Source organism: Apteryx mantelli, chromosome 2 (genome assembly GCF_036417845.1).
Source record: "Apteryx mantelli isolate bAptMan1 chromosome 2, bAptMan1.hap1, whole genome shotgun sequence".
NCBI classification, from domain to species: domain Eukaryota; kingdom Metazoa; phylum Chordata; class Aves; order Apterygiformes; family Apterygidae; genus Apteryx; species Apteryx mantelli.
In genome coordinates, this window is record NC_089979.1 from 26,208,849 (window position 1) to 26,236,215 (window position 27,367).

Here is a 27,367-nt window from a genome sequence, read left to right on the forward strand (position 1 = left end):
GCTTCATTTGTGTTTCAAATTATTTCTGTAACTGCACAGCTTGATTGCAATTATGTTACTTAGCACCAGGGATAGGAACTTCAAAACAAAGTAAATAAATTAATGGAATAAATATTAACTGCTTAGTAAATGTCATTTAAAAGAGTAGTTGTTTGCTGAGCTGACTTGTAAGATTCTATATAAACAGCCTAAGAGATACTGTAAAACAATCTTTTCATTCAGTGCTCATCCTGTGTTTAACAAAAATGGCATCTGCTAGCCATTAGTTTTTGCAAATAGATCATTGGCCATTTCCACTTAAATAAAAGTGGGTGCAATTGTTTTTAATGTAATCTCATAAGCTGCTTTTATAAATATTTTTTTAAATCTTTATTTGCTTTGTTTCAGGTAATGTAATCCAGATACAAAATTGCCTCATTTCCTGAGCATGGTGCTCTGGGCATTCTTGAAAAATATTTTTTCTATTTGTTTGTTTGTTTATTTTTAAAGAGGAGATTGTGCAGCTTGGTCATTTTGAAAGGGAGAAATTTCCCCCTGAATATTTGTTATGCATGGAATTTCTTCAACTTCCTCCAATGAAACATTTCAGCCATTGTGAGACCATCTAAAATTATTCTTTTTTTTTCTTTTTTTTTCTTTTTTTTTTCTTTTTTTTTCTTTTTTTTTTTTAAGCACCCACGCCTTTGGTGGCAGGGTGTCCATGAAGAGCAGATGCAGTAGCTAAGAGCACATGTAACCTCTGCTCTGTTGGAAAGCGCAGGCTGCTCGGAGAGTGCTGCGAGCTGGATCCAGCAGGAAATCTGCTGCGCTGCCTCGCTGTCAGCTTGTGCTTCCTGCAAAGCAGAGCCAGGATTTAAGGCCATTTCCTCGCAAACCACTGCAGGAGTTCTGCTGGAGTGTCACCTGCTCCCCTCTGAGTGCATTTACTGTCTGAACACCAGCGTGCCTGGGTTGCAACAGGGCGCAGCCTCACCGGTAGCGAGGCGTTGGCCTAGATGGCTGCAGGGCTCAGGCCTCTCCAAGTGCTCATCTGTGTCTTCCTGACACAGCATTTGGGATTACGCTACCAGAACTGTTTTCCAGTGGGGTTCTTGGAATACCAATGGAAACCATTTTTAGAATAAGACCAAGCCTTCCACTGTAGAGTTTCAAACGCAGAGAGGATTGCAGCGTAATACTGGCTTGTAAAATTGACTGCAGCCCAAAAGGTGACTCATCCATTGAAATAAAAGCGCCTTGCAGAGCAGACTCGGTTTCAGTAACGCTGCAGCTGCCCGGGCCAACCTGCCGCCCCATCGCCTGCGTGACTCTGCGCCTCCAAGCCCGGCCTCTCGCTGGTCCTGCCCTCAGCCTTGCCCTGCAACAAAACCGCAGTTTGAAGAATAAAAATCTTCAAGATTTGAAATTTCTCCTGCCTCCTCCCTTTCCTTTCCCCTGGTCCCCTTTCTTTTCAGAAGTTGGTTTTCTGCTGTACCCTGTTAACATGCAGATGAGGGGATACTGAGTGAAGGCAAAAGCTTCCAAATTCAAATCAAGTTAAGGAAGGTATTTTATAAACTGTGAAACTTTGGAGCTGGGATTTGGAACTTAAGCTTAAAAGTGGGTTTGGATGTTTGGGTGGATACAAAAATAGCCAGAGGGGTTTTTTTTCTTTCATTCTAGCAAAAAAGAGAAATACCGTGGAAGTTATTCAAGACCTCACAGCTTCTCACTCTTACGAATTTTGAAATACAGTCCTGGTTGTCAATCTGTGATAGTTGTCTCACCGTTTTGCTTTTGCTGCCACAGACAAGTTTTTCACATCGCGTGGAGGATAGAATTTCTGTCCCCCTTCACCGCTCTTCACTTTTCAAGCCTTGCTTTTCTCTCTTTTGGCTTGCTGAAGAGTAATTCTACCCTTTCCTTTTACTTATATATGCATCCCTGGGGTTTTCTCCAGCATTTTCTTTATACAAATAACTGCAAATTTAAGTGTTGATTTTTGGGAGAATCATAGAAAATGGAAATGGAAATGACCTATTATAATACATTGTTCAGACCAGTTCCCTGCTGATGCATAATTGTTCCCTATTGTATATTTTATAGTGTTCTGTCAAGTGCATTTTTAAACATTCTGAACATTTCCATCATTTCCTTGAGGGAGAAGAGTCCTTTTTCTAATAGAGCACACCATCAGTAATTCCTTACTTTCCAGCCTAAATTTGCTTTTTCATTCTATTGCTTCCATGGCAATTTTTATGCCCTGTGGCACCCAACATGATTTATTCCTTTCCTGATCCTTAATCCTATGAAAATGCATATGCTGTTTTCTGCTGTAGAAAGTATTTCAATCAGGATATGTTATTTTACTCTTTTTACCTTTTATGTAAATGAATTTGTCCTATGCAGATACATTTTGTAGCTCCTCTGTCAAACTCCATTCAAGTTTTTGAGATACACACCAGAACAGTCAGTTGTGAAGTCTCTGGATTTCTTCTAGCTTTCTTCTCATTATATAAAAACTAATTTATTGATCCATATCTGGCATATTTGGATGTACAGTTAAGTCTGCTATCCAGGTTCCAAATTAACCATGCCATGGATGTGGAAAGCTCAAGCAGTCCTTTTTATGGCCCCTCAGGTTTATTACTTTGGATGCCAGATTGTATGAATGCAAGTATCCTGCTTCCAGAATTGTCTCAATTTCAGAATAACACGTTTGTTTTGGTGGTAAAATTTCACCTAAACTTAAAAAAAAAAAAAAAAAAGCTTGAAACCTATAGAGCACATGCTGAGTCAAAAGTAATGTATTTTGTTGGTTAATATTGAGCACTGATGTGTCTTTGTGTTGTGTTACTAATCTGTAAGTTCTGGATCTTCCACTGTTCATGCTGTACCCCAGATAATGGAGAGATGGCAATGCTGGGCTCTTTGGACGCATGACAGACTGAAATTCCCCAATTCCTTTTTTTGATTTTTTTTGATTCTCTGCTTTCGTGCTGTAATTCTAAGCACCCTGAGGGTTGTGTTTGTATAGCTAGTGTATTATGTCATGAAAGGATTTTCTGCTATGTAACTTCTTTTCATCACAGATATTTTCATCTTTAAACAGTTAGGTCTCTGAAATAATTATTAGGTATTTAATAACATAAACACACCTTAGGAGAATAGGAAAGCCAGTTGATGTATTCTGCAACAGAAATATTTGGCTAAATTTACTGGTTTTTTAAAAAAACAGTGGTTGATCTAGGTTGCTATATGCAGTATGTCACAATATCTTTCAGAAATGAGACGAAGTAATGGCCTGTTGCAACATTTTTCAGCTGCAGTCAGGAACAGTAACCTAGAGATCAATTAATTGATCCAGTGACATTCATTGCACAATGTTCTGTAATTTTTACAATATTTTTCACTGTATGTTCTGAAAAACGTAGATATATTAATGATTTATTGTGCGCTACTAGCACAAAGCAAGATATTGTGGTATGGAATCAAGTCAAAGATAACATTCGTGTTCAGAACAACTACAAGACTATATTTTTGAAAAAATATGTACTTTGGTAGTAAAGAATTTTTTTATTATTATTTTCGGTATATTAGGCAAACTCTTGACCCAGGAAAAGAAGGTATTCCGTAAAGCATTAACTATAGAAAAGGGAGTGTGCCATACCATTCTGGTTAGTGTAATTAAAGAAAAGGGCTAAGAACCATAAAAATGTAGAAATTCACATGGAAAATATACAAATCTGTTGTATGCACTGACAGCTCTTAAATAACTGTTGAGAGCTGACTTTATAAATGTATAGTGGGAATAAAGTGAAGGAAAGGCTGTAATGTATATGCCATGGAGTACAAATATTACTGTAAAGTCACTGCCTGAAAATTGATCAAATAAAAACAGAAGAATGTGCTAACTTTTGATCTTTTCCATATAGATCTAAAAGTCATGATCAATTGGTTTCAGTAGGTTCTTTGAAATCACAAAAAGGTTCATATGTGCCAAGTTTTATATGAATCACATGATAAGGTCAAGAAATACAAATTCCAAAGCTGACTTTATATACCCAGTCCACATATGACTGTGATGCCGCATTACCATATGTTGACTATAATAGTGGATTTATAAATACTGTTCTTGAAAGGTATCCAATCAGTAAATCTCAGTTAAATAAAACAATTAGAACAATTTTTAATCGACTGAAAATGGGAAAGTTGAAATTTCATCAAGAAAATCTCCTTAAATCATTAAGGATGAGGCAGACAGTCTATCATTTAAGTAGCAGTCTTGGTACTAAAGAGTAATCAAACATTAAGAATTTAAGATGTGTAGTGCCAGAATTCAGGACTATTACAATAAAGGTCATGAGTTGCTAAAGATTAAAAAGCCTTTATACAGTGCTGTTTCTACCATCTGTGATATATAGAAAATGAAGAAATGCATAGCACTTGGAGGAAATTAATTTTAATGTACTTTTATAATATTATGGACTGATCAAAGGAATACCATTCAAGATGGTATACAAGTGTAGGTACTGATTTTTAAAAGCTAAACATGATATGTGAGTGAAACCCCAAACTGAATGCTATAACTGCATTGTCACTATGCTCTATCCTTGACAGTGGTCATAATTTGTCTTTGTTATTACTTTCTCTACTTGGCAGTGAAAATACAGTAGCAATTTTTAAGCACTGATTCTTTTGCAAGGACTCTTAAAGTGTCATCATGATTAACACTAAAATTATGGGACATTAAAAGTCATCTTGTGGCAGGTGCTATTTTTTACTCATATTTTACTTGCTATTTTTTGCAGGTTTTCTGTATTGTGTGTAATTACTGCTATGGCCTGTATGCATATGTGTGCCAGCATATGTGTGCCTGCATTGCATACACATGCACGTCTGTCTGTAGGCGCAAATGCTGTGTGTAACAGATGAATACTAACCACTGTGTATATATTTTGAACATTTTAGTTTACTCAATCAATTTTGTATGTAGTATTTTGCTATATATCACATTCCTGGAATGTCATTAATGAATATGATCCTTATCAACTGTAGATCCTGGAAAGACTCTACCGGAAGCTCTAGATTATTGCAAGATTTGGTTGCAGACAGTGGCAGGAGAGGTAGACGCTAAAAGTGGTATTCCACCTCCTCTTATCACAGTGCAAATTAAAGACTTCCTTAATGGACCAGGTAAGCATTGCACTTTAATCTCCGTTTTTTAATGTAATTTATTACTAGATAGGCACACATAGACATACTGATACATTAGATTATCAGAAAAATGTTGTATTCCTTGCTGATGAAAGTGGAATTTTCCTCCAGCAATTACCCTGAACTGAGGTCAAAGTGGAGGAATGGTCAGTCCTACTCTACATGGGTTTAAGGCCTGTTTAATTATTTTCTTTCTAGGATAAATCTAGAAATCTTATTCCTTTAGAAGTTTGAGATTGGCAAATTTCCAACAAAATGAAAACTACCTGTTTCTAGCCCTAGAACAACTGTGACTTTAAAAGTTATTAAAGTTATGTTTAGCAAAACAAAGGCAGCCAAGGCTGCTTTTGAATTGTTTCTGAAGATTTTTATGAGCCTTTTTCTCTTGGGTTCGTTGGAATCTGGGTACCTGGCCTTACAAATTTCTATCATCTAAAATGTTGATACTGTAAAATTGAAAAAATATTTGTACCATATTTGTTTAACTAACACAGAATATTAGTGGTGTGGTATATTAGCATTTATGCAGAATAACATAAATGACTTGAAGTTTCACTCCTGAGGAGTCACAAACTCCTGCAAATAGAAGTACATTATATGTTCTCTGTTTTGTGAATTATGTATTTATAACTACACTGCTAATTTAGAATATAAAGTTACATTAAAAGTTAAAAAATAAACTTATATTTTTCTGTGCTATCATAATTCACCTCTTGTTCTTATTTATTTAAGAAATTAAATTAAAAAATTATTTATTGAAATGTGTTACTTCTTTTTTTCTTGAATAGCCTTACTTCACTCAGCACACAGAAAGATCTGTTATCTGTCATTTTGTGAGCAACTCTTCAGTACTGGGTTTTCCTGGTTTTGGTTACCCATTTAAAACAAACAATTTCATTTTCCAAGGTATTTAGAAAATGTAGAAATTTAGATGCTGGAAGCACAGTTCCTTTTGTCTTTGGATGGAGCCGTGATCAATTCTGCATATCAGACCCCAGTATATCAAGTTGAACCACCAGAGAATGAGACATAAAAACTTGCCAGCTGACTGTGAAGACTATGGTCAAGTAACTTGCAAATCCATTTTCCCACTTAGTCAGGCAGGACTCTTGAGGAAAGAATAAGTACATGAACAACTTCATTATTGCCCTTTTTTCAGTTTTCTGTGCTGCCTTAAAAGCATTCTTTTAATACAAGATTTTAAAACCACCTGACAATGCAGAATTTTTGTTAAGTTGATCCCTATTTGGCTTCATTAATAGGATTTTGAACCTTCAGACCTACTGCATGTTCTACTGACATTTGAACTAACAGATTGATAGGAATAGTGGATTTTCATTCTAAGCATGACCAGCATAGGAGGGGAAAAGATACCTATTATCAGTGGCTTTATATTTACTTGATGAAAGCAGAGGAATATTGAGAGTAAAGATTTTTGGGCTCCAGTCCAAAACCAGAAGGGAAATGTATTCTCTCTTGACACTATGATCTTTTGGTCACTGCTGCCAGGTTGGTTTTGTTTTATCCTCCTTTTTTTTTCCTATTTTTTTGTGAACTAGTCCTCTCTCTCCACATCTCTGGCAGATTTTCAAATTCTCAAATGCCTTGTCTCTCCATTCCCCATTTCTCAAGGTTCTCACTGTAGTTTCCTGGCCCAGCCAGTATATTTAATTATTTACCTGAAGTTGTTTCCTTGGCAGTCTCCTGTCAGTAGGACAGTCTTCTAACTAAACTAGCAAAGAAGGAAGTCGGTGGCTTTGCAAGTCGGCTCGCTAAGTATATATTGACATGAGTGGTCTGAGTTTCTACCCCATTCTCAACGATTTAGTCAGATCCTGAATCAGTGTTAAATCTCTCCCCTCCGTAGTATTTGGCTAAACAGGGAACTGAAAAGCAGTAAATTAATACATCATAAATTCAGGCCGCTTATTATCCTAAAGCATATATAAATTCAGAGCTTTCCTCCAAGATCTCTTCTGAGCTAAGAAGCATTCTTTTTTATCATCTTTCCTGCTAATTGGAACGACTGTTGAACATGACTCAATGATAATTACCTTGAATTTCAATAAATTGTTTTAGCAGGGTAATAGAACAAAACAGAGCTGAATTCCTTTGGAGATTTTTCTAATCTCCAGTGTTACAACAGGAGATCCTCTTCAAATAAACTAACTTTAACCAAAATGCATTCCATGGGGATTGGAAATTTCATTGGATCAGGAATGAAAGACACTTTCAGCATGTGATTGCATCAGAGTAGCACATGCAAGAAAGTTATGGATGCTTGGCAACTCATTAGCAGACTACTGGAAAAAAGTTATTAACTACTGGGAGGAAAAGGTCCTCTAACCAAGGCTTCTTCCAGGGTGAGGTAGCTTCTACATTACCAGATCCAAACTAAGCCTGCAGCTGTTCATCAAGGACAAGAACTTCAGCAAACCTCTTCAGAGCTCCTGTAAGGTCACCAGACAAATGACATTTGTGATGGGAGACATCACAATTCATAAACGGAATAAACAAATGCACTGCTGGAGTGCCTATGCTTATGTGCATGCCTCAGTCAAAGGTCTAGTGGTTTCTTGTGTACATTTGCCAAATAACGGTGCTACTAGTCTGCGTATTTTCTAAGGACATGCTGCATATTTTTGTGTTCATTTATGTATGTGAATTTTATAATTACAATAGGTAAATTTTTAATATACATTGGTTGCAATACGTACTAATAGATGGTAGCTGATGGGTACAGCTGATCTGCTTCTCTGGACATTTTTAAAAGTTGTGCATATGCAGGCAAAAATCTGGATATAGCAGCTGTGATGCTAAGTGAATACAGTTTTCTGTATGGATTTCAGTATTCAAAGCTCAGTGGTTTAATCATAATATCATTTTTCTTCAGAAATATTTTGTTGGCATGCTGAGGTTAAATTTCAGATATTAGGGTCAAACATGCCTATGTTTTATGATGCAAACTATTATACAAGCAGTTAAAAGAAAAAACCTGCAAATGGTCCCCAGCGTTTGCTGCCTTAGATAAAAACTGTGCTCCTTGTAAATAGTTTGTCAGTAAAAGCAGATAAGTAGATACTGTTCCACAGAAAAATTGTATACTTTCACCACACAGGAAACCAGGTTGTCAGTCCATATTAACTTGGAGATCAAAAAACTACAGCAAGTAGCTAAACTTGGAAACCACTAATTAAATGGGAATAACAGGATACATTAATGCACTTCTTGCCACATGGGTTGATTATTTTGTACATTTTTGGCAACTAAAGAAAAATGATATTTCTTCCAGATTTTAGGTAATAGGATCCTAGGAGAAATAAGCATTCATCATCAGGCCTGTGGGAACAGACCTCAACTTTAACCCTACAATGTATTAAAGGACTATTCTTTCTCTTTCTACAGTAACTAATTATTTAAAATTTTTTAAATTCCATCTCTATCAGTATGCACAATCCTCTTTTATATTCAATCTGTTACTGGAGTCTACATTTAATTCTTCTCAAATACATATAAGTGAACTATTTATTGCTTCAGCATTAGATATTATTCATTAGCTGAAGAATAAATATGACCATCTTGTAATATTTTTTATAATTTGTTATCTTTGCCTACTAATTCTTTCTTTAGATTTTTTTTAAAAACATGCTTTATTGACTTTAAAAGCTGTCTTTTGACGTATTCTTTCTGCATGTAAGTGATACTAAACATTTCAGTAATTCATGAGGTACAGCTTACAAATTGCCTTAAAATACTTATACAAGCAAAATATAAACATTTTATGCCAAAATCCTCTTCTCCCAGCATTTTCTTGGAAAGAGGTTAGGTGTGAAATAACTAAGATCTTTGATATTTTGCCATTTGAAATAATTTCTGTAGAACAAACTATCCAGACAAACTAAGAAATACCATTTCCCGTTGGATGATAAAATAAGAATCAGGGTTTTTCTGTTTCCGCCATGTCTCTCCCTAGCGCTGCGTGGACGTTGTGAGACGCACTGCACCCTATCTATAGTTATACATGAGAAGAAACAAAGCTGCGCCATAGCTCTCACTTCAGGGTTTTTTTCTTATTACCAAAGGCAACAATTGTATCCATTAGCAAGGTCAGTGGCTTGGAGAAACCTGGAAAATAGCAGCTACCAGAAACCCACTAGAATAATATCTCCAGCAGGTGATAGATTAGTTGGAACAAATTGGAACCATTGCACTTCAGCAATCCTGGTTTCTTTCAAGCTGTTTTAAAAATGTCGTCATTTTAATACACAGTATCAGCCCTGCGGAACAGTCCACAGCAGGTTAATTTGAATCATATGATGTATCGCTGCCCTCAGCTGACATGAGCTCCGTTCCATGTGTGAAGCCATAATAAATCCATTCCCAACCGAGGCAAATTCCCTGTGAGAAGGTGAACTAATCCAGGCCTCACACTGGCATGTTAGCCCTCTGTAATTGAAAGCAGGGCCACCTGTTCCCAGCACAGTTAGCCTATAGAGAGAAAATTAGCATTAGATCAGATACTTAATATATTGAAAAATCATTCATACTACTCACAAGTTCAGCTGTAGGCTGCTTAGCATGACATCATATATAAACCCCGGAATGTGCCCACTTGATCCCAGTTTAACAGTTTTGTTAACCATGGTGTTTGTTAACTTTGAAATGAGAATTTTTTGATTTAATGAGAGCTGACACGTGAGAAGGGGAACTAGCCAGGGTGCAGACTTTTCTAATTAACTCTGGGTCATTTGCAAAACTTTTGAGCTTTCTAGTAGTTTTTTTTCCCTTTGCTCTTTTACAAACAAGTTTTTAAAGCGCTGACACTGTAGCCATGAAATGATATTTATTTGATTAAAAGGACAAACAGAAATATTCCAAACAGGTGTACCAGCCAGTAGGTATTGCTTTGTTAGTAACGCATTTACTGTCTGCAGTTTCAATGTAATAATGTGTAAAATTATCAAAGTATCTTTCTAAAAGCAGTATCTGAAATATTTAGAAATCCAAATCCCACTTGTTTTAAACGAATACTTAGATGCCTAAGTATTGAAAATGAAACTGGGTGCCTAAGCCAGATAGAAAATTTTGAAAGTATTTTCTTGGTATCTTTTGCCTTATATTGACATTCTTTTAAAACTTATTTCTAGTATTTGCTCAATTTTGTAAAACTTTTCTTTTTCCTTTCATATATGTCTTAATCAAGATGTACTGTTTGTCCGCTAAGCAGATAATGGAGAGTTACTATTTATGAGGGGTTTTTTGTTTCCACATACTTGCTTCATGACATGGGACAATTTATTTCATCTCGCTGTGCTTCAGCTTTCCTAATTCTCTAACGAGACAGTTAATATTTCTTCAGTAAGGGTTTCCTTTCATGGTGACGCCTCCAAATACAGAAGGAGCCCCGCTGTAGTTTTTGGCCTAGCCACATAACCCTTGAGACACTTCTGGAAAGTATTTGGTAGTTGCACGGTTGCTTCATTTCAGTCAACATCCTATAAATAGTAGTAACCCACTATCTTTATTTAATGGTTCCATTGTTCTTCTAGACCTACAACAATTTCTTTTGGTTCAGTTGTGACCATTTTTAAAAAATAGTGTAATTACCTCACTGAGCCTTGTCTGAGTTCTCAAACCTAGCCAGTGTCTACCTAAAACCTGTTAATGTCTTGATGGCCCCTTTGCGTAATGGCAGTGGTGGAGCACATTGTGGAAGCATGAGTGGTTACCGCCGGGAGCTCCCCGCGGGGCTCCTGCAGGGCTGCTGTTGGCCTTACCGGCCTTAGAGAGCTTTGTGGGTAGGGCTGCAGCGCCCGGACGCAGTAGGTAGGTAGAAATGCTGAGCGGTGACTACTGGCTTCTTCCCAGCTAATTGGCGCCTGTCTCACAGAAGCAGAGTACAAGATGGACTGCAGATGGCCTCTGCAGCCTTGTCTCGAGTTTCTGCCTTCTTTTCCCTTGATCCAAATCAGGAATGATGAATTAGAGGATAAAAACAATTAATTTGGATTCTTTTTGCTTTTCAATTTCTTTTAATTTGTCACTCTTTTGATGACTGACCAGGGACAATTGGGAACAGTATAACTAATCTTTGCTTTACATGTGTGTGTGCCTCTTTTTTTATAAGAAGTTTAATTCTAGCAATTCAGCCTCTTCCTTGTTACTAAGGGGCCACCCTGACTTCAAAGCAGAATCAGGGCTCAAGATTACCTTCACCTTCCTCAGATTTCCTCTGCTAGACTTCTTATATCTGGAAGGGTGGCTCCCAGAGAAAGGATATGACTGCTGGTAAAATGTTTCGTGCCTGTTGTCTGCTCCTCTCCTGTTTATTTCAGGCTGGGAAATTCAATCCTCCTAAGAGTTCTAGGCAAATATTAGTCTCTTTTATAGCATGACTATTTTGTTAAGAAAAAACTTAATATTTTACAGCCTTGCAAGGTGCTCTGGAAAGTTCCTGGAGTGGGGGGAGCAAGTCCTGTGTGCAACCAGAAGGAGGAAGATCTGGCCTTTCTCTTACTAGCTGTGAGAAATGAAAGATCTGTCGCAGACTGAGGGATATGAGAAGTCAACAGATTCTTGGAAAATACCACATTTTTTCTCTCATAGTTCAACTTTTCTCATAGTCTGTGAAAAGATCCTGGTCTTAGGAGAGCTTATAAATAATTTTCCTGAAGTTTGCTTTCTGATTTTTCAGATTAAGAGGATTTAGACTATGGTAAACTATAGTAGTTTATTAGTCATAGAAATAATAATCTGGTGTAAATTCAGTTATGGAATATCTTAGGATAAGCCCACTGACTTCATTAAGAGCTGGGATTGGCCTAAAGCAACTTGCTAGGAGCTCTGTTACCTTTGTGTTGTTTATTCATCCTCAGCTTACCAAATAAAAATTACCTTTGAATAATACCATTATCCTAAACTCACAGAATAAAGTTATACCTTCACAGTACAAATGTGAATGTTATAGAGAACAAGGGTAAAATACTCATAACACTGAAATTTTTTATCTGAAGTTGTAAGTAATAAAATGACAAAAGAAGAAATTCTTTCGGACAGGAATTTCAGTGTGCTGCTTATAGGTTTTCTTTTATAGATGTTATGATTTTGTTCAAACAGGCCATGTTGAATTCATTGGTTTTTTTGTAATAGATTTCAAAATACATAATAAATGTAAGTAATATGATGACTAATGGGTCAAGTGAAGTTGGAACATTTTAAATGAGAAAATAGCTGGAAACAGTTTTCAGGAAACTATTTCAGTTGATTTTCAGTCCCCCACAAGGTGTACATTAACATAAACTCCGTAGAATCGCCTCTGGGACCTGAATTCCCTCTCTGATTTCATTATTGCAATGTGATTCTTTTCCTTTCACTGTTAAGTCATCTCCTGGTGTGGTGGGAGCATATAATAAGTGTAATTTATTTATATTTATCTAATCTCCTTTTAACTCAATAGTTATTTCATCATTCTGTTTCCTAGTAGCTGTTCAGAAAGTTGTGAAGGGTAATTAGAAACTAGTAATTGACAGACATGGATTTACTTGGTGATATAAAGAGATGTAGTGAAGAAATAGACAGAACAATTCAAATTCTACATTCTAATAAAAAATACTGCTTTGATGTCATCTAGTTCAGTTTGATTGAAACATAACCAGAAATAATTCACTTAACCTGTTTACAACTACAGGAATTTATTTGCTATTTATTTGCTGGCAATAAATACACCTGACAAAATTTGGTATTGCTCTTATGTCTTAAATGTAAAGCACTGGGGTATCACTGTAGTAGTGAGCCACTAGCAGGCAAACCAGAGAACTTACAGGGATCCAGTTGAGGAGTTGAAGGTGGCTTTAAACCACGTTTTGCCCTGTCCTAATTCTGATGTAATTTTGGACAATTCAAAGAGTTGTTTGAATGATGGTAACCTGTGTCTTCCTACTTGTGGGCAGCAGTTGTGTCCAGAGTCTATGCTGCATCAGCCAAAAAGACTGGTGGCCCTGGGTTTTGCACCCTGGGAGTTTTATTCCAGCTGCATCTAGGTGACCTTTTTACATGTAATATCTCTTTTTTGCCCATTTTGAATGATTGGGGAAGCTGCTGAACATCTATCTTCATCAGCTGCTATAAATAGCTCTTCATATTTCATCAGTTTTCTCTGTTTCTGTCCATCACTGAAATATGTCTTTCTTAGAGGCAATGTTAATGTTTCTTTTACAGTGCTAAGTTTAAAGTGTAAAACAGGACAAAGACTAAAAACATGTTGATTGCTCAATTGGATTTTTATTTTTTTAACATTTTTTTACTTAAAATGCCAAAGAATCTCATTGCATACTCTTTTCTCGGTTGTAAAAATAACCTATGTCATTATGAGATAGTTAAAATATTTGCAGTGGAAGTTCCAATGTTACATTTTCTGCAATTACGCTTCTGGCTACCACAGCTTTCTGTCGAGGCTGATTCACTGCATAATAAAAACCTAATACAAAGCTTTGTCAAGTTATCATTCATGACAGCATTTTTGCTGTGTGACACTGTTCAAGTGCACTGTTTCCAAACGAAAAACGGGGAAGCCATTTGCATTGCTCTGGGGTCTAGCGTTAATTTTTTTATTGCTTTCTTGGATGAGAGCAATGTTTGTGAAAGCAGGTGACCAGTGGCACTGGTTAGAGACTGGCCCAACAGGACAGGTGCTGAGCAAGGTCCCCTCTGAGCTTCCCCGGGGCCCCGCAGTCTTCTCTGCCCTGGCCTGAGAAAGCCCAAGGCACAACTATTGCTCCGGTGTTCATCTCCTCTTCAGGTCTTTCTCAGTCAAATTACTCTCTGGCTTTATCTTGACACCTGTCCTATCAACTTACACCTAAGCGTTTTTGTTTGGAGGGGTTTGGGTATTTTCTTCTCATCTGGGCTGCTCTACCATAGGAAAGCAGTAACAGTAAAATACACCTTTGACAAACAAGTTAGGCATGGAAAAGCTGTCACACCAGTCAATAAGGGGCCTTTCCTCATATTTACTAACCTACATGCTTAATTATTTGTCAAAACTAAAATTTATTTTATTTTAGTCCTTTATTGCCACTTCAAAATTAATTCCATAAGGCACATTTTTCAAAAGTGTCTCAGTGGTTCAGGAACCCAAATCCTAGAGTGAGTTGGATTTCAAGCTCAGGTCATTTTCAAAATGCTGCTCACTTGTTGTTTTTTAAAATGTTTAATTGGAATAGCTTTCTCTTGGATTGGGTGTCATAAGTAAATGAATATAATAGTGTCACATGAGTCTACTTTCTTTGTAGCTCTCTTTTCCTCCAGTGAAAGGGAGGAGAGGACCAATGATTTATGTAAAAAGACAGGCAAGTTTTTGGATATTTTTTAGTGCCAAGAACAGTGGAGAGATTACTATTGGGATTTTTAAAAGCATTCGGACCTTTCTTTTCCCCTTGGTTTTAATTAAAAAGTAACTATGTAAATATTTTGAAAAAGCTTCCAAGTTAGTCATATGTGGCTTTGGATGCCTCAAAATCTTGCCCTTTTCTTATGTCCAGCTTTCTAGCTCTAATATTTGTCTTTCTATTAGGCCCAGGTGTCAGCTAGTGTTTGCCACAATCTTTAGTTCAGCGAGGAAGGCTTTAACACAAGAAAAAGCGTTTTTAAAAAACTATTAATTAAAATTGTAAGTTATAATTGAAATAGTTTTTCGATCTTAAATTTCTATTAGCTGTAGCCGGTGAAGTACTACTGACCCTTTTCTAAGAAGGTTATCATTGTTTTTTCATTCAGATGTAACAGAAATCCTAAATGGCCCTTACAAGTTTCTCTTATCTTTGTAGAAAAAGTACTAGTTTAAAATGTAGAGACTAATCTATTAAGGTACCTAAGCATCTAACTGAAATTTAGACCGCCAGATATTTTTGAGAGTCAGAAAAGTGCTTTACCATGTGCCTGAGACTCTCTGAAGTCAGTATAAGCCTATGCTTAAGAGCAGCTTGAAGGCTCTGCTCCTGCAGCCCTTAGCATGGTGGCAAAAAGTTCCAATTAACCTAAAGAGTGGAAGAATCAAGTTCATCGGTTTGCATCAACATTAAGAGTAGAAAATGATCCTGGATAACTTAAAACTAGGCCCTAATTTTGATGAAATATTTGTTAATCAGTGTAAACCCTTCAACAAGCCGTGTTTCCAGTATGTATTTATAGTGAAACTGGAAACTGAGCAGTGCTCTTTTCCTTGAACCTTTAACACAGCTTGGATGTATGCACAGAATTTTAGTCATATTTTGTTCGGTTCTTGGTTGGGGGAAATAAAACAGCAAGCTTTTCCTCCTGCCCATTACTGAGTGAAAACTGAATTTGAAATGAAATAATTAAAAAACTGTAAGTTTAAGCTGGATTCCTGTAATGAAGCATAATGTACTGACAGAGAGGTAGATAGCAGCACAGAAATAAGTTTCAGCTATCATAAAATCCTATTTTCCCTGTGAAATAATCTTGGTAATCACATCACCACTACTAAAAATATCACTTTTATCAATGTCATTCATGCTATTTGAAATTTCTAAAAATTCTGTGAGATTTTCAGAAGTCTGTGAAGTACCAAAATCATTTACTAAAGGGGAGAAGAACATAATTTTTAAAATATTAGGTTATTTCAGTCTCCCTGAAAACAAACAAATCTAACCATACCTCAGTTTTTGTTTGCTCCTTTTTTCACATTTAAGCATGAAAATGCATTGAAAAATTCTACATCTGAGCTTTGTCAAAAACAAAAGAATATACATGTTATTCACTCATTTAAACATGTTGAAAATGTTCGCTGTTGGCATTGGAGTTTAGTCAAATAGTTCTACTGTATGTAAAACTCAAGAGAATGTGAAGTATATTTTCGTTGTGATACATAAGGACTCGTGCATTTACCCTCCTACACACTCAGACCAAGCATATGTCTTTCAGAAAGCCGTGGCGATCCCTGGAAAGAAAGAAGGAAATAAGATTGAGATTGTGTCATTTTCCTCCCTTAAAATTGCAAATAATGAAGATTGCTTATAGTGCTTTTCATAAGATTTTAAATCAGACTTATTAATAAAAACATTGCCTTGTTATATTTTACCATTGATTCAATCACTTCAATGAAACATATAATAGAAATATTATCTTCTCTAAATGGCTAATATTTTTCCATTAAATGAGTGATTGCAGTATAACTGCTAATATTTTTCTCTCCCTTTCTTTCCTACAGCTGATGTAAATGTGGATGTATCAAAGCCTTTGAAGGCAAATCTCAGTTTTGTCAAACTTGATCAAATAAACCAGTTTTTGAAGAAAATCGTAAACACAAATGATTATGAACCCAGCAAGGAGGCTGCTAACTCAGCTGGTATTATTGCAAACCAGGATGTCGCCTCAACAACCAAACACTCCAGTACAAGGGATTTGCTACCTGCGGCAGACGCTAGTGGTGCGCAGAACACTCCGGTGCAAGAGAACTTGTGGAGAGCTCTTTCCTGCTTCCAGAAAATTTCCATTCACACTGTTCAAATGGTTGTTTCTATGGAAACCATCCCGCATCCAAGTAAACCTTGTTTGCTAGTCTCTTTATCAAACCTCAGTGGAAGCCTGAATATCAAAAGTGGACATAAAACTGCAGGTAAGAGCTTTTGAAAATTAGAAGTGCTACTGATTTGTTCAAATAGAGGTATACTAACCATTTTAAAGCGTGGGGAATTTAGGGAAGCGCCTCTAGCTATGATAGTAAATCCACTGCAGAAAATAGCAAATCCATGATAGACTCGATTGCCGAGTTTCCCTTTCAGTGAGGCAGTAGCAAAGGGTGCGTACTTTTGTGGTTAATATCCCCTACCTTGTAATTACTAATGTACTGACATAATTCTAGATGGAATAGTGGTTACAAGAATGACTATTCTTATATTCTGATAATGCAGCATATACTTCACAGGACAAAATTTTGTAACTCAGTAACTATGTTTTATCATTATGACCCTAAATTTCTTTAAAAAATAAAAAAAGAAAATTGTTTGGAGACTGGACATATGCTACTGTGTAGTTATCATACCATTATTTTACTCCAGGCCCATGAAGGGTTCAATTTTAACATGCTTCCTCTGCACAGCTGAGAGTCACACAGAGAAATGAGAGTTCCACTCTCAACAACTACTTTCATTACTGCAAAAATGTGATAAATTTTACACCTTGGGTAGAATTAGCAGAACACCAAATAGGTTTCTTTAAGATGGAGAAATTTTGAATAACTCCATAAAGAGTTTGGCTAGTATTTTAATAAAATTAATAAGATGGTACATTTGCATAATTTGGAGATGAGCCAGACCTAGGTGGTTGGGAGACTAGTTTGAGAGAGAAAGAAAATGGTCTATAGCTGAGAGGTGCAAGTTCTAGGCCAAGCTAGGTGATGGTTTATTTCTTTTTCATCAGAAATATGTCTCCTCAGGCCAGCAAGTCTCAGTGCTGCTTTATTGTTTTAAAAGCTAAAAATGAAAAATTTAAGGTTCATAGGACATGAAAGCCTATGAAAGTGCTGGAGCCTGAAACTCTTGATTTATCCATAAATAAATAGCAGTACAGACAGGAACAGTGACTCCATTCCCACGCTTTTCCAGTCGTATCTCAATCTTAGCGTAGAAAGAACTGCAACTGAGTAAAGGGCCTTTTTAATATCCCTTAAATAGTTCTCGTTTTCTTTGTGTGTTATAATCCCCTTTCTTTCCTTGACTTCCCCTCTACCATTCGTACATTATCCCTCCTATGGTACGTTACAGTGTCCACAGCAAGCTTCAATATATCAAAGCAGAGCCTGTTCCGGCACCGTACGATAAAGCAGTCTGGCAAAGGCAGCAGCGTGGACTGCTGCCCTGGAGTTTTCATCCTCCCCGGAGGAGGACTCACCTTGCCACGCATGTGAAGCCGCAGAAGCCTTCTGCTGCAAAGTTCCTAATTCTGGCAGTGCGCGGAAACAGCTTTATTTTTCATGTCACAAGCTCTATGTGAATCTTCAGTATGTTTGTAGGCTGGCAAGCACTATTAAATAAAGCCATACTGATGCCAAATCTAGTCAGAATGGAAGTTAGTTATTTAATATAAAGAACTTGTGTAACCAGACAATAAATAAACATCAGCAGACTCTTTTCACATTTTCTCCAATTAAAGTTGCCTATCTTTCTGCTTCATAAAAACAAAAACATATGCACACAAGGTGTTGAATGCTAGTGTGGCTGTACAAGAAATCATTTTAAGTTTCAAGAAGTATGAAAGACGCATCCACAAAACCAATTGAAACTGTATCAGAAATCCTCTTAATAAATTGTTTGTTTGTTTTTTTAAGTTATTAATAGATAGAAACCAAAGTGGAAAATAGAACTTTAGGAAGAAAGATAAATTACTCTGTGCAGGGAATTTGTATTATATTCTTGTGTTACAAATACTTAAAAGAAAAAGAATGTCACAGTTACTAACTAAATTTATTTTTTTATTGCAAAGAAATTATGCAAATTAACTGAATTAAAAAATATATAGTAGCTGTGTCCCAGTCAGATTGTTGGGAGCAAGGAATATTTAAATATGTCAGTTCTTCACTATTACTCTTTTTTAAAAAAGTTTTATAGATATACCTTTTGAGCTGAACAGGGTTAATGTCAGATTTTTTTATAGTATGAAACTAATATGCGAATACTTCACTGTGTCTTTGATTTTACAGTCATATAACTATTGTGACCATCTGCAGCAGCTGCATTTTACGAATTATTTGCTGAACCAAACTAAGCACAATGACAAAAGTAGTCATCTCAGATGTACTGTTAAAACAGAGAAAGGAAAAGGAGCATTGCTTGCCTTTTGTACAGTATGGCCATCTGCTGTACAGATGTTATTATATAGAATGACTTCAGATACAATAATTGTAGAAAATTTTCATTAAAACCTCAACAATTTGCACTTGTTTACTTGAATCTGCATAACTCCCCAGTGAGACAACACAATACGCTTGGGGTTTCTTTGGTTCTCACTAGCTTTCTCTTTGATCCTTTTTGATGTGCTGACTTTAATAAACATAGTTAAAAACACTGTTCAAAAACATCATGGAAAAAACTACAAAGGAACAATTATAGCAGTAGAAACTACTCTAATCCCTTACTTACGCAAGCTATTTTTAGTGAAATATGGTTTTTTACACATTTTATGTGGCACTGTTTTATAAACAGTGTAAACAACCCCTTTTCCAGATGAGTTTCAATGTAGGATATGAAGTTGGTTTGTAAGGAATCCTATTTGCTAGGAATTATATAAAAAAAACACTCGCAAGAATGTATTGTCGGTATTTTTCCTCCCTCATAGGGGGAAAACAAAAGTGCGTGACCTCGTGTAATGGTTTGATTTTTTAGCTTAAATTAAGAAAGAAGCTTGCCATATAGCCTTTTTTTTTTTTTTTTTTTTTTAATAATTGCCAGTTTTCCCTCTAGACTTTCCCAGCTTAATCACGGAAGCTAAAGGCCTTCTGTTTTAATTTTTCTTCTTAATTTCTTATGAAAGTAAAAAAAGTCATAGCTTCTGAAAAACAAAGTGGCTAATTAGTTGAATTATTATTCATTTCACTTCTAACAAAATAAATTGTGTTGATCACTCATGTTGCAGTTGGATCAACTTAAAACACTCCATTTCTACTTACCCTGATGCATTATTATCCAACCCCAAACCTTTAGTGTTTCAAGGGACTTCATTTTTTGGACACCCTTCACATTTTAATACATCAGTGACTTATAACAACATGGTTACTATTTCTGCTAAAATACTTATGTTCTCCTCTGTGCTTATGGTAAAATCCTGAGTATTTTGGTTTTAGTAATGTAATACTATTGCAGAATGTGATGCAGTGTGTTGGCAAAAAAACAAACAAAAAAATCTCTCTCCCAAAAAAGATATCATTAATTTTACTCTAGAAGAGGCTACAGGTATAGTTTTTCTGATACCCTTAAGGGCAAGAGTTGAAGTCAGACTGATGGTAAATACAATTATTAATTGTAGCCATTTTATATTTTCTGGTTTAGAGTTACAAGTTAATACTTGTACCGGATTAATACATGCAAATAACAAACATGTAGCTCACTTTTTGGCAGCTTGTTTGTACTGGTGACCAAGCCCCCGAGTTCAAGAGCTGTCGTTAGAAGTGGGTCGCTGGGTTTTGCCTGCTGAAGTTTGTGGCATCTTCTAAAAAGTGGCTTGACCTTTTGAGGTTTATGTAGGCAGTAAGATTTGCAATTGCTCGGGATCACACTCAAGGAATGCAGCTCACTCTAGAACAGTCTCATGCCATTAAGGTCTGAATAATTTTTAGCAATAAATACTAGGAAACAGAATGCAATTCTAAACATGCGACTTGCAATTAGTTTAGGTTGGTGTTGAAATTAGCACTACCTACCTGCCAAAACAGCAGATAAATGAGAGAAGTTGAGGACTACGCTCTCCCCAGAGTGAAAGTCAGCAAGAAACCTGGAGCCTCTCAGTGGAGCCTTATTTTGTTCTGAGTAGACACAGGAGGGAAGTCTTGCTGTTCAATGTCTGAAGTTAGGGAGTTACGTACATAAAATATTCCAAAGATCATAGACAGAATTTCCCAGCCCTTGTTCTTGTATACCTATGTAATTACTTTAGCATATAAATAAGGCAAAAAAGTAAACGCTAGTTGAGCCTGTGAAAATCACAAGTGTTTTTAGTAACCTTAAAAGAAATTATGTACTTAAGATACTTTATTGAAATAATAAAAATTAAATGTGGTTATTAATTGGTGCAGAGCAGAGACCAAACTTCAATTTGGAGTTAGCTGACTCTCTCGAGAAAACTCTGCTAAGGCGTTGTCATAGTCTTTGGATGCTGCAGATATGCAAGTTAGCCTATGGGGAAATAAAACATTAAATTAGATATGACTACCTAAAATAATATGCAGCAGTAACAAGCCATTTACAACACCCAGAAGACCTTTGTTACCTTTAGAAAGAATTATAAACTCTTTCCAACACTCGAACAATAGGAAATTAATTCTTTGTCAGTAAAAGCCAGAGGACAAACTAAATGTTTAAATGGCCACTGAGAATTGAGGTGGAAGTGCAGCTTGTAGACAGCTATGCAAATCACTAACAAATCTTAATGAATATTGGGTATGGGCATCAGGGTCCTGTCAGATTTGACACCATGTCCCAAGTAGCTTAAACCCAACATTCAAGAAAAGGTGGAGACCTCATCAGGTCTCTAACATCTGGGATTTTATTTGTCATTTTGGCATACCCTGCAAGCGCAAAGAAAGAGTAAAAGGGGATTATCCTGACAATGAAATGAGTTACTGAATCTTGTGATAATGAAAAGCAGAAGAATTCTAATTCCTTTCTATAGTCCCTGAGGTGGAGGTGCATTTATAGTTCTGCAGAAGTATAACATAGGAGGGAAGAACAGATGGCTTAAAATCCATGAAACAAGACACCACCTAATCCCAGGACCGAGTACCGCTATTAATCCTGGTCAGATTCCCTACTGGTACTTTGTAACAGGGTTCACAATTGCTACTGGTGAACTAGCATGTCAACTTAGAAAAAAACTTTTTTTTGAAAATTCACTGTAGCTTGTTGATTTAAGAAAGTGTATCCTAAGCCCATGGAACCATATCTACGGTTGAAATAACTTCAAAAACTAGACTTCAAATGAAATTTGATTAATAACAAATACTATTGTTTTTGTAGTCTCTCTACTTTGATAGTGAAAGTAATTGCCTGCTTTTTGAGACTGGAACTTCTTTTGTTATAGGGGTTCCAGTGCTTTGTGCAGCAATAGTAGCTGGTATGTCATTTGCACAGTAGTCCATTCTATAGAATATTTACATTCACCAGGAAATACAGATAGCAGTAAAAGCTGAATTTTTTGTTTGTACATTTTATACTTTTCTGTGCAATTCCTCTGGTTCAGTCTGCATTTTGCAGTGTTAGGAACAGAACACAGAGATCAGTTATTATCACCCTGTCTTAAGGACCAGTTCCTTAAGCTGTTTAAATTGTTGACATGCTGGCAATATGTTTCCCCTTTCCATATGACAGGAATAATTTTTACAGGATGAGATCAGCTTCCTGCCCAAACAGAAGGTGCAATTCCAGAGGAACGCTAGGTTTCCGTGTGCACACATTTCCACGCTCTGCCTTGGACTAGCTCCGCTCCTCATGCAACTGTTCAGTGAGCGGAGTCAGGGAGCTGATCTGACTGAAAACTAATCCCATGGGAAAGAAAAGTGTTCGGCAAGATCATCTCTTTCGGCTGGCTCACTGGACAGGTACATTTTAGTGGCAGTGCTGGCACAAAGGAGAATTCAGAAAAGTATAGGAAGAAGGGCAGGGGGAGGAAGGGTCAAAGGGAGGAGAAAATTGGAACGTAGGAGCCTGGACCTGGATTGGCTCTAATCCTGTGGAAAGGCATCCCAAGAGTGCAGGGAGGTATTTTTGTCTAAATCTCTGTATTCAATTTGTATAGCCAGGGTATATCTGTCAAGATTTGGACTTCCACCAGCATATTTCACTGGGTTATAGAGGCTAAAGCAGCTCATCTAGTTCATGGACTGTTTAGTTTATTAGAGCAGCTGAAATCCACTGAATCGAGCATAGAGCAGAGGAACGGGACCAAAGCTGTAATTCTAATTCAACCTCGTGGCAATTATACAGGGCTACATTTTCAGAGTCATCCACTATTCTGTGGTGCTTTGTTTACTGTGTGACCATTCATCTGCTGATTTTTTTTAGTATTTCTAAATATCTACAACTGTACCAATCAGTGAGAGTTGCAGGTACCAAGTATCTTCTGAAAATAGGCCACTGTTTTCAACCAATCACCTAAAATTAAGATGCACAAATGTATAGATATTTCTTCTTAAAAATTAAGAACTCCTCCATGCCCAACTGTAAAACTGAAGTAAGAATGTTTAGTCACTTTTCTAAAAATTACTGATATCTTCATATAAAACATTTTATGATACAAGATCCAAGTATTACTCATGTCAGTATAGTCATGTCAGCATTGAAAGCTGGCCTCAGTGATATGAAATGAACACTGTATTTTTTTGCTTTCCATTACACATTTTTCTCTACTTAATTAGAATAAGACAGTGCAGTAAGTGCTTTACAAATATGCCTAATTATTCTATACCTAATACAGCCTTGACCAAAAAGGAAAATCCCTTTAGATCTAAACTTTAATATGCCCTCTGTGGTCAGGCATCGCAGCATCCAAAATTATCAAATCAACAAGTGAATTGAGATTTTTCAGATATTTGGTCTTCAGTAGTGTAGTGAACACGATGTACCTGCCCAGCTTTCCTTTCAGGGAGATGAGCTCATTTCGAATAGATAACCATCTTTGACTTCTCTTCTGATTCATCACTGACCTGAACTCCATTTGAACCTTGTTAGACACAAAACAAGCAGGATTCCTGGCCTGAGCTATAAAATATAATTAAGCCCTTTTGAAATGATGTGTAAAAGAACATAGCTTTACCCCCACTATAACCACTACCACCACCACAACCAATAAAGTTAAATCAAGCACTGCCTGTAATGGATTAAAATAATAAATGTTCCTGGGTTTTAGTGTTTGAAGTATTTGAAGAAAACAGGCTCCCAGCAGCCAGGACTGCTGAATGCATGGGGACATTTATTAGTGACGAATTCAAGGATTTGGCCTGTTTAAGATCATTACTTTCTGTTTACCGTGTGTTACACATCTCATGTTTTTACAGAGCCCACATGTGTCCCTATGTAATGCTGAAAAACTCTCTTTCAGCAACGGACTGTTAATTGGTAATGTATAAATATTGTTCTGTGGGGGGGGAATGAGCTATCGCAAGAGTCCACTCGACCTTAATGAGAAACCCAGCGCAGTCACTGGGCTGGTAACTACATCTCTCCTGGAGAATTGTCCTTCATTACGTGTCTCTCCATTGTTTGCTACTGCTGTTACCAGACCTGAATACATGGGCTGACTTTTAAATCAACTGCGCTATTTCCCCTATAATTGTTTTAATAGCTGTGATTCAAAGCTTTGTTACCCTTTTCTCTCAGAAGCTGCTTCTTTGAGGATACCTATAAAGAAAGCAGTGTGACTGTATTATAACCTCTTATGACAGCAGGTATCTGAAGTTTTCTAAAGAAGGAAAATTTTCATTTAGATAATTATATCTAATGTAACATATAGTAACATGTATACATATTCAAAGCTGTCTTCATTTCTTTGGCAACTGTAAAATAGATGTCAAAGGTGCAAATATGAAGAATGAATGCTCAGAATCAAATATCACAGATTATCACCAATGTGTGATATTAAAGTGGAAGTGAATAAGGAAAACTGCTGGCTAATTAAGCTCCCACAGTCAGATTTCCCTTTGCCGTCCCACCATGAAGGGCACATGGGCGAGCCTGGGCTGCTGCTTTGAGAGTGCACAGCCATCTTTGGGTGGGAACACGGTGCGCGAGCTGCTGCCTTGGGTGCAGACCACGTTGCTCCCAGGCATCTTGCCCAGGCAGAGCCAGGGGGGCTTTGGGACGCAGTCTCGTTCCTGAGCTGCCCCAAACTCAGGAAAACTATTTGCTTCCTAGAGATGAGGCTGGTAGCAAAGCTTTCAAGAAGCTTTTCAAAATATAACCTGCCTGTAGTCCAGTGTGATTTGTTTTATTTATGATGATGCATTTGTTTCCGTTTTTTTAAATCATGTTCCCATACAGAAATCTTCCAGCTAAAGTAGTGTTCCGCATTGTATTAGATGACAATGCAGTCAAACAACCAGGATTTGCAGCTACCTAAGGAGAGCAAAGCACAGGCAGGAGCACAGAGGGCATAAGAGGAGAGAAAAAATACTCTGCAACATTTCCACTTGCTTCATTTGGAATTGATTCAAATATCAATATTTTAAAATGTTTTTGAAATCAAAAAGTCCATACTTGGGTCAAAACATTGTCTCTCCCTTTGTCTGTGAACCAGGAAGAATAAAAGAACTCTCTCTTAACACCTGTTTTGCTTAAATACTAAGTGATTGTTACTATAAAGCAAGGATTGTTTTTATTTTATTTTACTTGCTGCATTTATTAAAATGCGCCAGCTCTTTTTTTTTCCTATACACACACACAAATACACTCAGGCACACGTGCACAAAGAGCAGTTTAACTATCATGGAGCCTCCTGTTATTGGTAAACCCTAACATCCTTGTATTAGGCTGCTCAGATTCTGTGAGATGTCTTCATAAGGTTTATGTTAGCATAAATCAAGTCAGTAATGATAAAAAATTAAGGGTGATACAATGTCAAAGCTAACATCTGTTAGGAAATTTTCTTCTATTCACGATTCTCTTGTAATGGTCTCCCTCTTTAATTTCTATGCAAGTTAATTTCTTGATATTACTGAACAAGTGCTAGCAGTTTTTCATACACTCCTACATTATTTCCAGCTGTATAAAAATACTTGGATATTCCTTTAAAGCATATGTCATCATAAGGTAATCCTTACAATGACATACAGAAGCCTCGTTTGAATTGTATTTTTCTCGGTTAGCATGGCAGCATACTGCAGTGCTATTGTGGGTCTGGGTGGAGCCTGACGATGGAGGGTTGGCAGCATTTTTTAAACAATGTCCAAAGCAAGTGGTTCATATTTATTAGTCTCTTTGGAGGAGTATTTTAAAAGTCATGAAACTATTTGTTCCTAGAAGTAAATTATTGCACATACTGAAAAGCGTGTTGGTGTTCATGAGCAATAATCCAAACAGAACAAGTTGACTTCTACATATCACAACAATCGTTTATGAAGATATATTACTTCTTTGTGGTGCCATCCCAAGTTCACTTCAAATGGAGACTTTGATTTAATCTGTTTAAACTGAAGTCAGAATTCTACAATAGATGTTTGTGAGAGATGCATGGAAGAAATGACTGAAAATAGTGTATGGGAGAAAAAAAACAGAGGAGAATTAGTTTACATCTTTACCTTTCCAAGATGACTGCTTTAGTCATAGGAGAGCAACTTCACTAGCTGAGCTTATACTTTGAATTTTAGTATGGCATTTAGCAATTCTAAAATAAGCTCGTATTGTATGCTGACATTTCTTCGTTCCCTGCCCTTAGGATCTAAGCTTATTTCTTTCCTAATGTCATTCTCTTAGGATTTCCATGGTATTGATACCCCCCTGAAAGAAGGTGCCCTTAAGCCCAGAGATTTCTTTGTTTACTACTGTTTTTTAGGATTTGTACCTGCTTGTCAATTCTTACCTGTGTTTTTAAGCACTTTTCTCCTAGCTCCCTCAAGACTTCACTTTGTGCAAGCTTGTCTGAATGTTCTTTGCATTTTTTGCATTAAGTGCATGTTAGTTTATATACTAAGATTCGCTTCATCCCCAAGAAAGCATGTAGATATAACTGCTGAGAAGGAGGAGGGTGTCATTCTTGTCTAGAAGGAGCAGAATCTGTGTCCCAGTAAGAAGAAAATAAAACTTTTGTTGGGTCCCTGAGCTTTACTTGGTGTTTGTAGGGCATAATCCATGGAGGTGTTTTGTAATATTTAATTTACTTGTTTAAAATTTGCTCACACTTCTTTTTTCTTTACTGTGTCTTCATTTCTCATTATTTATATAGTGTTTGAAAAAGGCACTGCTGATTTTGAACCAGCAGGATTATGTGCTGAATGCTCAGCCATTGGATATTGTGTTTTCTTTGTATTTTGTGGAGATGAGATGACAACAGAAAAAGGCTTCGAAACAGTATCTACATAATTCTTCCACATGTAATTCCAATGAAAGAAAATGAGTAAATAAAACCACTTGCATTCTGCTATCCTTTTTTTCCCTTTTGTTATTTCTGCAGCTTGGTGCATATTCCAATGAAACTATAGACCATTTCTGTATATGGCAGAATTGTGCAGTAGTTACCAAAAACTTCTCCTGTTCAAAATCAATTTTCAGTGAAGACCATAAAAAAATCTGGTTTTCGAATATTGTAGTTCATCTTAAAATAACTAAACTAAGACCAGCAGGGTATACTCTTCCCATAAAAACCCCTCTTTTTCTTGGTTAAGACTGTATGTAATGCTGATTCATTCCACAGTTTTACAGAATCAAGTTTGAACTGCGAACAAAAGGAGACA

The 27,367-nt window shown here is 36.6% G+C and overlaps 1 protein-coding gene across 1 annotated transcript in view; it reads left to right on the top strand.

The window, feature by feature from the left end:
- VPS13B (vacuolar protein sorting 13 homolog B) overlaps positions 1 to 27,367 on the top strand; it is a 489,316-nt gene that overhangs the window by 373,990 nt on the left and 87,959 nt on the right. The window contains exons 35-36 of the mRNA XM_067290363.1: positions 5,038 to 5,175; positions 16,424 to 16,831. Coding sequence (XP_067146464.1) covers positions 5,038 to 5,175; positions 16,424 to 16,831 — 546 coding nt within the window. The remainder of the gene's footprint in view (positions 1 to 5,037; positions 5,176 to 16,423; positions 16,832 to 27,367) is intronic.